This window comes from Varroa jacobsoni, unplaced genomic scaffold, assembly GCF_002532875.2.
Source record: "Varroa jacobsoni isolate VJ856 unplaced genomic scaffold, vjacob_1.0 scaffold_1410, whole genome shotgun sequence".
Taxonomy (NCBI): Eukaryota; Metazoa; Arthropoda; class Arachnida; order Mesostigmata; family Varroidae; genus Varroa; species Varroa jacobsoni.
The window spans coordinates 235,239-245,902 of record NW_019214312.1 but is presented as its reverse complement, the minus strand read 5'-3'; the positions used below and the strand labels follow the sequence as shown (position 1 = coordinate 245,902).

General features: G+C 37.5%; 1 protein-coding gene and 1 long non-coding RNA gene across 3 annotated transcripts; one reads left to right on the top strand and one right to left on the bottom strand.

Annotated features, from left to right (window-relative positions):
- Positions 1 to 133: 133 nt before the first annotated feature.
- On the top strand, positions 134 to 6,783 carry mRpL9 (mitochondrial ribosomal protein L9). Of its 2 annotated transcripts, none has more exons than XM_086972224.1 (7): positions 134 to 276; positions 1,880 to 2,014; positions 3,244 to 3,361; positions 3,643 to 3,855; positions 4,683 to 4,810; positions 5,586 to 5,678; positions 6,369 to 6,673. In XM_086972224.1, exons 2-7 carry the CDS (start codon positions 1,880 to 1,882, stop codon positions 6,474 to 6,476), a joined length of 795 nt encoding a protein of 264 aa, XP_086828350.1. In that variant the 5' UTR covers positions 134 to 276; the 3' UTR covers positions 6,477 to 6,673. The 2 variants fall into 2 exon arrangements, with proteins under 2 accessions (XP_086828350.1, XP_022705321.1); XM_022849586.2 differs by having other exon boundaries at positions 139 to 276; positions 6,457 to 6,783.
- A 1,490-nt stretch (positions 6,784 to 8,273) lies between these two features.
- LOC147752209 (uncharacterized) lies at positions 8,274 to 10,158 on the bottom strand. The gene is made up of 2 exons (XR_015314686.1): positions 10,063 to 10,158; positions 8,274 to 8,827 (listed from the first exon to the last, which is right to left on the bottom strand). It is a non-coding gene; the product is annotated as an uncharacterized LOC147752209 (long non-coding RNA).
- Between the last annotated feature and the right edge of the window lie 506 nt (positions 10,159 to 10,664).

The following is a 10,664-nucleotide window of genomic DNA, read 5'->3' as shown; positions in this document are numbered from 1 at the left end:
AGCTAGCTTGAGATTATTGTTGAAACAAGAAAAATGCCGAAAGAAATTCCTGCCACAGGGACATGAATGAGCAAGATGAAAAACACTTTGGTAATGGAAACGATATCTGGCGATTCCGCGTTCCGCGAGTTTCGGCTTCCGGCGGTCTGTTTCAAAACAACACAAGAAGCTCTCTGCCCATGGATTGCGCACATGGACTTATTTTATGGAAATTGATGGTTCTCTATAAACAGTTTCTTCGAAGTTGTTTGTGATATAATCGACACGGAATTTAAGGTAAAGTTATACACTTATAGTGAACGCAGTACTAAATGGCAACTAAAACTGAAAAACCTAGCGGACTGCGATAGTAAATGTTGAATTTTCAGTTACTGTATTTTTCCTAGTGATGGTTTGTGACAGATTGATCTTACGGTACAGTGCACTACTTTCTCCTGCAACAACATAACAGGTGACTTGTAAGCGTGTGCGCGGAATTGCACACTGAAAGTCGTGTGATCGACCAGTATCACTAATACGTGGCAAGCGCTCATCAGAAACAACGATCAGCAAGTTGCCATTTGTTTTACTTTTCACACAAAGGACGACCCTCATATAAAAAAAAAATAGCTATATTATAGAAAAAAAAAAAAAAACGACCGTTTTTGAGCTAGAAACTTAAAAGTTTAAGACTTACCGGCATCTTGACGCGGCTGTTGATTGAATATTATGAACTGAAGCCATCTAATAACACCTTTCAAATTAGTCCGAAGCAATATAGGGTTTCACATGAGTCTAGTAGGCTATGCACAAACGTTCGTTAAGTGAATATTGCAGAAAGCAGTTTTTGTTTTTCTGTGGCGAATTTGGTTAAAAAATAGAACAGTGAACTGTATTATGGATACAAATAATTTTTGTTTGCATTACACTTATAACGGTAAATTAGATATATCTGCGGCATTACATACAAAAGGAGCTGTAGAATCAAACCATTTCATGGGTATATTCATTGAGATGCGTTAACGTTCGTATGTACGTTGTAGTTTCAAGTGCTGCGGTGATAGGGCATATAGAGCTTAACTCTTTATATTAGCCCATTCAGTAATTCTATAGCTGAATGTATAGGTAAAGCTATATTTAATAAAGTTTGATACCTTGGCCAGGTAAACATCACACGATGTATTATGATTAATATGATTATATTACACTACAGACCATATTACCGAGACATTATCGGCCCAGTAAAATGTTATTTTTTAATTGTTTTCGATACTCTCAGCTGTTCTCTCTCTATCTTTGGAATTACCTTTTTTTAAGGTATAGCATCAAGAACTTGCCTTCACTAAGAGTCTAGCCCGGACGGGTCTCGTTGGACTCATGTGGGGTTCTCCCAACGTGACCTATGAAGCGGCATGGCGACCTCAAAAGCAATGATAATAGCTGCTTCCTTATGTTGCTATAATTCTTTTTTTTTCAGACTATTATTTTCTGGTAATATTTGAGAAGTTTGAAATCAAGCTATATAAATTTGAGGAATATGAAGTCAGCAGATCAAAACACCGATTAGTGGTACCGCCATTGTAGGCGAAGCCAGCGCGGTATGTTTGTTACCTGAGATGAATACTTCCGCGCTGTATATGCGGCATACGATATTATATCACAATTTGATTGCTTTAATGTCGCTTATTATATTTACCTGGGCTAAGTGTTACGCAAACCTGCACTAATTTACGACTCAAACTCTTAATCTCAACCTTGGCTGGTTGAGCTAATCAAGATGGAAAGAGTCAATTTTATACTCAGCGGGATTGCCTAGATTGACTTTCATAATGATGCTATCAATCGTGTAGACAGAGCGTTTCTATGGGTTATATAGCTAATTAGTGTGCACTTATTGCAGATGTTACTTTTGCCGAAGGTCGCGCGGGCGTCTTTGTTACGTACAAAACACATGGTGGCACTTACAGATCCTTTTTGGTCTCAGGCCCGAGGAGTCATTACTCTTAAGCGAAAATATCGAATACCCCAGGATCAGGTTTGTATGAGGTAATCAGGAATCTGAAGCAGACACCATGTGACAAAACAAAAGGTGTTGTAATGGAGATAGCACTGTTGTCCATTGGAGAATGCCACATGGGGTAGCATAGGACTTATAAGTCTTAAGAAAAAAGCTCTGTTCAAGCGTGAATGCCAGAGAGTTCAATACAGATGAAGGCAGCTTTCATAGAAGCTTTACACAGCTTCAAATACTAGGCAACTTGCTCAGGCAAATGCTAATAAATCAACTGAAGTCTAAATTAAATGAGACTTGCATTAAATATAAACTGCGTTTCTTCGATTTCGGTCAAGGCTTAAATAAATTCAAGTAGGTGTTCGTTTTAAGCCACAAGTATGAGAACTCTTTGGCGATCAAAGTTTGTTTTTTTTTTATTTTGTTTTAAGAACTGCTTTCAATAGTTGGTCATAAATTTTGGCCTTTATAGTTACATCATTGCCTTGTGGTTATCCGGTAATGGTGAATACTGTCTAACGGCATCATCTCAAAGTGTTATGTCACGCCTATGTTAATATCTTATAAGGAACAATTTGGTATGTTTAACATAGTAATTCTTAAAATCTTTTACGTTATCTGCCTACGGACGACCTTTGATCGTTTATAAGCAACGTGATTCCCAGGTGCTTGAAACTATTCACATTCTTGGAGGTCGTTCTGCCTATGTGGAGCATGTTCGAAGTAGCGCAGCAGCCTCCACGGAACTTGATGGCCGCTGTCCTATCCAAGTTGATCTTATATACGCATCTCTTATTAAGTCTTATGCACGCAATTCTGAAGCCTGGCGAGAGCTTGCTGAACATGAAACCGCTTCCGGTTAAAGACGACAAGATCATCGGCGTAGAACAACACTCTTATCTGACCAACCGGGTTTTCAGGATCAGAAAAAACAGAGGACTCACGTTAATTTTCTGACCAACGCCAGCTTATTGGACGATCGGTCATAGCTGAACAGTACGGTGGATGTACCAATCAATTTATCCTGTAGGATCCTCCGGACTACATACAGCATATCCTGTGGAGCTTTATTAAAATGTTGTCTCTGGGCGCATATTCAACACCGACTAAAAATCCGCAGACATAGCGAAGAGCGTCTGCCTTGGTCGGTGACCGACACAATTCGAAACTTTTGGGTTCATACCTTCATAACACAATTGTATTTTTATTTACACAAGCAAACATAAATATATTGGCTGCTTTGGTCCTTGCAGATTAAACATCCGACCCTGAAACTGCACAGGCCTCGCTTGCGGACATACGAGCTTGTTGAGGATACAGAAAGCCTTCCCAAGAAACCACTTAAGCTTGTCCTCAAAGAGTTTGTTGAAGGTATGCTCAGCGATCTTTTAGCTTTGTCTACTGCTTTCTATAACTTATTTTAGCAAGCCGGGTAAAATACAGGATTTAATGATCGGATTTTGCCCCGCAATAGCTGATTCAAGGTTTAGATCAGTTGTTCCGTCGTTCTTATTAAGCCATTCGGTTCGTTTAGTTAACGGATAGCAAATTAGTAGTCTTTTGGATCCTAACAGGACATAGATTGTAACGCGTGTAACCATAAAGCAAGTTGTTTATTCCGCAGTTGTTAATAATTTTTTTTTTCTGTGCAGGCGTTGGCTACGCGGGTGACGTTGTCGAAATAGAAATGACGTGGGATAGCAAACCGCGATACGAATTACTGCTTACCGGCCTAGCTGAATATGCTACCCCTGAAAATCTGGAATGGGCTCGTCAATACCGGGAAAAGATGGACGTCAAGCGGTTTTCCTCTCTGTTTTCGCCGAGAATAATCCGGCTGCTTCGAGATACCCTTTTCCCGCTAGGTGCGTATTACATTCATCATTTAATTATACCTATTTCCAAGTGTCGAGTAAGGTTTTCCTCGGATTTAATAGATATATACTTTATTTTTTAATACACGTCGTAGCTGTTAGTTTTTAAATCTTACCGTCTTTTACTGGTCATTTCTCCTGCATAACAATTTTTCTGACTTTATGAACTAAAAAGGAATTAGCTCTAACGTTGTTCTAGGCAGAGCTTGTATTTCTCCGTCAATTATCCTTTTCGGCTATGAATGTCATGACCTATTAAGTAGACCAAACACATAGAGAGGTCAAATGAGGTAAGTTTCCCAACTACAATTTTGAACACGATAATTTACGTCCTTAACTGTTTTGCTCTAATCGAATATTGTCTAACAATATTCTTAATGAAATCCGCAATAAATTTCTGCAATGTAAATCTATGGTTTTTGTAAAATTTTCTCGTATCTTGTTTTATTTTGAACCTGTATATTAACATTGTTATATTCTGATTAAGCAGCATCTACTTTTTGTGATAAAGGAATGACAAGTAATAAGACGAAGAGTAAAATACACTTGTCATCAAGTGTATATTTCACATACAGTTTCTAATGAACGGATATTTTTTATGATGTGGTTTTTACCGCCAAAAGCTGAGTCTAATACTTTTTAGTGTTATCATTTTATTATGCCCATTCCAATTAAACTTTAAGCATAATTGTCAACCGCGAAATTCTCACGTGAGATTTATTCTGGCTACATGTTGAGAACGTGTCTGTTATTTACAACCACATAATTTAGGAAAAAATCGAATTGATTGTTTTTGATTTGATTTATGGTCGCTTCAGATATGAGCCCAAAAAATCCTTGGACCGTTGAGAAATGGCATGTAAGAAGTGCCCTTCGTGCCGCTGGCGTAAATCTGCCCGAGGCGGCAATTACGTTACCGGAAGAACCTATCGTAGGACCTGATAATGTAAGCGCTCACAGTGCCTTTTATATCTGTCAAGCTGATAGCTCTTTTATTCTGTCTTCTGCTGTTAATAGAAAAAAAATAATTGTCATAATTTAGTTGAATTGTTTAAAATCCTTCGTCCTGTATGATTCGATTTATTGGAACTTAAGTCTGGCAGTCGTTTACGGCATGATGGGTAACGTGTTTACCAAATGACCTGCCTGTGAGTGCCCGAAAAGCTAGCTTTATTATAGATTGTCTAGTCTTAGGTAAGACAACTAAAGGCAAAATGGAAGATAAGCGGCTGGCATTGAAATGTTTTTAATCGCCACTATACAATGCGTAAAATCAAGTGTGCATACAATTTGCATACGTATCTAATAAATAAGCATGGATACTTAGTCTATTTTCGCAAAAAGAGCAGGCTGGTGCAGGTCGCGTTTTCTTTTGATATAAAACATGACTTCCTGCGGGATTAGTAGTACTGGAGGATTTTAATTTCGTGCAAAAACGAGTAATTCATTTAAGAAATTCCGCTCTGATACTTGTCAGAGAATGCCGAATTGTTTATCTAAGCTTCTGAACGGCTAATATAGAAGTATGTTAGAACGTCTCTTGGGTTCAAATAAATAAATTCGATTTTTGTCCTACAATATTTTACATACGTTTTATCAGAAAACGATTATGTGTATTATAGATTACCTCTTCATGTTCATATAATGCGAGAAATGTCTTAGATACTTAACTAATACTAAGCACTCATCCGCATATCGTGTTTGACTATCCATATGTCAAGGCTTTTAATAAGGACTTCGTAGTGCAGATCATGATTAACGGACAAGACGAGGCTCACTGTCGATTACGCATCCGATCTGCCGAGGAAGGTCTGGTAGGTTGATCTTACTTACCTCTAATTTTTCTAAAGTTCATGTGAATTAGAGACGAAGCAGTTCATAGCATTTGGTTGCAAGACGAATTAGATGTCTTATATAAGGGAAAAAACTAAAGGTATCTGTAAAAAAAAATGTTTTAGGACATTAGCTGTCCTTTTTGCAGCAATATTAACACGGATAATACGAATATTGTACATTGAGACACTGAAATATTGACGTGTTCTTTATTCTTTAATAATGACATTCTTTATTTACGCAGCGGTAAAAAGGGTCGTAATGAAAAAGGGTGTTGTAATACGCTTATCGAGTCATCTGTTCACGAGCTACAATAAATAGTGTTAGCATTGGTTTGCTTTTCCATGCAATGACAGATTCAAATTGCAATCCAAAGCGCTTCTTTGGGGCACCAAAATATATAAACTACAATATACCACTTGGTATTGTACATTTGAGAAAAAATCGAGTAGGGCTGTGGAGAGTCGGTAAACTATGCTCGGGATTGTTCAAATAGCAAATCCAATTACATAATTTTTTATACTTACCTTATTAGTATTAGTTATTTTTTCCTAAAAGAATGTTGATTTCAAACATCCTCCGAGTTCCATGGTAAATATGAATTTCAGTCTGTAGGGGCAAATTTTCGATTTAGAACTAGCGCAGAATATCTTGAAATTGTTTTGTTTTAGCAAACTACCCTTCCAGTCGTCTTCTCAATCACCGTTAGTAGATACGATTATAATAAAGATTTTGTTACCTCGTATGTATCTACCATAGTCTCCAGCTGCACTTTTTGAAGAATCAGAAGTACCATGGTTCATGGAGGAACCGATACCGTACCTGGAATCGCAGAGGAAAAACATTGAAGAATTACACCAGGCTGCGGCAAAGGCGTACGAAAGAGAACTTCAGAAATTAAGGGAAGCAGGCCATGGCATATAGAAACAGGTCGTTACATGTGTGTCAAAACCAATATGTCAACAAGCACAAAGAACACATGACGGTGTTTGTTTGACCACTGATCTTACGAATGAATTTTCCAGTCATTAAAAGGAGGATAGGTAGAGGCTTATTTAATTAATAAATGATTTCTTTTGTCCTATACCATATTGTGTATTTTTTCGTTGTTCGCACATTTCTTTTTTCTCTTAGGGTTTTTCTTTTGGGCTGCTGGTAGCATTGTAAGTTCGCTGAATATATGGTCAAGTTATGACAAGACTGGAAATGCTGGAAATCTTGCTAATTTGCACCTGTGTAGTACCAAAGATTCAGTATCTGAAAGAAATTTTTTGAATAGCTTTTCGTATTCTTGATAAAAAAATTCCAAAAGGATGTGCTTAGTGCAAACTTTTGCTTTTCTAACTAAGTAATTTAAAACTTGAATTGCTAGAAAAATTTTCTGGAGAAGATTTTTGTTTTGTGGAAGACATTTCTACGATCCTATGCTCAATATGTATATTATTGCGAACGTATATTTACGTGCAACGGATACATGCCGTGGCAAAATAACCCTGGTATCAGCATGTTTTGTGAAACGACGTTATAATACTACATTTGACTTGTAAAAATGATTTCGCTTAGTAGGTTTTCAGACCTATTTCCCAGCACTCGTGTGTACGAAACTGACATCACAGTGTTGTTTGGGACGCTTCCTGAGCAATACGATCGTTGCGTTCATCAGCGGTGCACCAACGACACTGCTAAAATATCGTAGGTCTGACGCGATTGAGAGAATTGGACAAGAATAGGAAAGATTCATCAACAGTTGGCAACATGACTTGTATCTATTTTCCATAGTATTCGTTCTAGTAAATGGCGCCCAACTAGTTATAGACCTGGATTCCCTTTTTATATAGCGTCGGTCGTATATTCCAAAAGCTTTATGCAGGTAGAAGAAATACTATATACTGAAAAAGCCAACCGCGCAATATTACGCTGCACACCTACATGATGAAACAAAGAACGCATTTCGAGTAGCTATATGTCATGATACGAAGCTTCTGCCTTTCCCAATTGTGCTTTAATAAATTACGCTTAGTAAAGTTTCTTCTACGAACTGAAGTTCGACCCATGTTAGAATAGTACCAACCAATATTTCTATTGTCTGGTTATTTGTTATCATTTATTGAAGCCGGAGGCAAAATAGAATATAAAATTTTTGGCATCAAACATGTGATTACTGAACGGTTTTTACTCTAGCGGTATTAAAAAATGCAGTTTTAAAGCGACGTGTAGTCAAAAAGAAAAGATGAAAATCAAGGCGTAGATTCTTTATATAATGCTACTGAAAGTACAATAGTGGAAGAAGAAATGGGCGTTTAATGTAAACGCCCACTTCTTCTTGTATTTTCAACTAGTCTATTCCGCGCTTCTACGATAGAAATATTTATATAATACATTTATGGTAAACTAGTAGGCGAGGATGAAGGAAATCTGGCTAAAACATCACAGATCATATGTGAACTTCAGTGTAGTATCGACATGAGCGCATCGGAGCAGCGCTATTGGTAGTCAACAAGCCAAAACTTAGAGTATATGCAACACCTTCTATTGGATATCCACGTGATATAAAGAAAATTAAAAAGTCCTATAAATCAGATCAAAATCATTTAACTATCTTTAATAGTAGTCAAACATGTATAGAGGTCAATAACATAGTATTACAGTGAAAATAAGATCAAATACAATTTTGGATTATATGTATTACTAATGTAGCTGAGTTCATGAGACTTGAATTTGAGTAATTTGCAAGATATCTTTCATATAATACCAGAAAGCAGGGAGTTACATGGTATTTATCACAATCTGCCCCGGATATAGAGCATCTATTAATCGTGTTTGCCTCATGCAGGTTCTGTTCCCCGCAAACCTTTTTACGACAAAGCGAGTCATAAAATCCCTGTTTAGCCAATTCGAAGGGCAGGTATCTGTGTAAAACTTGCGTTTTACAAGAGTTTGGTCGCTCCGTTATGAATAATCATTTTGTTTTCCTATAGGGCAGCAGCGAGAAAACTGAACACAGTTATAGGGACTTCCACCTCGACCTATACGAACATAACCTTGGCTGTGAACACCGAGTCGAAGCTTGCCTTGAAATCGACGAACACCGCGTACAGCGGAGGGCGCTGTTGGGACGAGCAATACATGCCTATCAAGAATATTGATTTATTATTAGTTAACGAAGGTAAAAATTGCCATTGAGATACGCTTAGCTGGTATCCATTTTTCTGTATCAGTAGAACACAAGTTTGATCTTGACTATTTCAATCCTATTCTTAGATAAGGCAGCACTCCGACTAAAAAAATCGGTCAGGATAATAATCGCCGCTTGCACCTGTACAGATAGTTACAGAACTAACATGAATTACATTTTATGCATCCAAAAAGCTGAGTGACTGTAGCTTTTCGACTTAGCTTATTCTTTTCCACTAATATTTCGATTAGGTAATCTTTCGATTTTGTAATTCAAGAATTATCCTTTTGACAGGTATGTAAAGTAATGAATAAGGCTTACACCAGCGGCCGCGAATCTACGTCAAACATGGTTAGCGAATTGCCCAACTAATTAAAATCGCGATCTGGACTTGAGGCTAGAGTCAGCTCATCCTATTCACTCTAGGGTTTTTTGAGTATCCTATCGATTTTTTTAGGCAATATCCTTTTTTAGCGTTGAACATGGTTCACTTTCAGTCGAAGTCATACACATTTGAAATGCGTTGATATATTATAGTTATACGTGATGACCAGCAAGAATAAGGATTTTTAGTAATTACTTCTCCTTCAATTTGAGCATACTTTTAAAATGCTAATTGTTAACGAAGTCGAATTTCCTGCTGAAGCAGGTTCGCAGTGTACCCCGTTCGTACTAACAGTCAAAAGATTATAATCGCACCACGTTAATAGTGATTTTTGTCTGTGCCACTGAAGGATGGCGCTAATCAACGAGATAAAACGTGTAGCAAAATCTATTTCTCAACTGGTTCAGTTTGGATATTAATTCAAATGAGTTGACAAACAAAAATATAGTGAAGTTTTACGTATTATATAATATCGATAACATCTAGAAATAGTAGCTAAATTTCAGCCGATTTGAGATCATTTAGCGCGAAAACACGCACCAATATGAAAATCCACGATTATATGCCCATTGTTATTGACTTGCTATTCGTATCATTCCTCATATATAATGGATGATATATTTACTGTACAGCACGTGTAGCGATGGTTTATATTGTCATTTGAAATGCTCACACAAACTAATAGAAACACCTGAAGCAGACTGAATCAGTCACACGTTCAATTTGAATGCAACAGATCGTATGCACGTGTTGGCTTTTAGATGTCGGCTGATATCAGCTTAGGGGTAGGCAAAGAAGAAAATACCTGAGATTCTTTCTAGGCTGCGGTTATATCTGAACATTTGGTGCCGATTAATTTACTATATGGGTGACCGGAATGGATAAAGTACCGGCGCTACCGGTGTTGTATGAGGGAGTCGAAAAGAGAAATGGCTTTTACAGGTCTTCGAAGAGTGTTATTAAGCGTCGACATGTCACGTGATGCATACGTGCTAACGCACGCTCTTGTACTCGCCAACAGCAGGAAGCGGCAGTTTGAAGCTCAAATGCATATAACAAAAGGGGAGTTGGTTAGGCAGGTCAGTCTGTACAGAAAGTAGCTCTGAGCTTTGCTCAGCTTGATCGTACATTGCACGAATCTGGTATTTTTGTGAAAAGTACGTGGAATAGCTATATAAGCTTTGACCTTTGTTGAAGATTTAATGCACGCCTCAAGTTTAAGAATTTATACCTCCCATTTATTTTAAACGGAATAGGCCTATATTAAATATGTTCGTTGATAACTAGGGATAATATACAGCTTTCATGTAGCCTCGGCAAGGATCCTACGAAGAAGTGACGATGAAATATCAGCACATCTTCAATATTTTTTGACAAACTCCAGTAGATATTAATAAATTCAGTGTT

Coding starts and splice junctions, on each gene's coding strand:
- mRpL9 (XM_022849586.2), top strand. CDS start 1,880: ATGTTACTTTTGCCGAAGGTCGCGCGGGCGTCTTTGTTACGTACAAAA. Junction 3,856..4,682: donor AGATACCCTTTTCCCGCTAG/GTGCGTATTACA, acceptor TGGTCGCTTCAG/ATATGAGCCCAAAAAATCCT. Junction 5,679..6,456: donor GATCTGCCGAGGAAGGTCTG/GTAGGTTGATCT, acceptor TATCTACCATAG/TCTCCAGCTGCACTTTTTGA.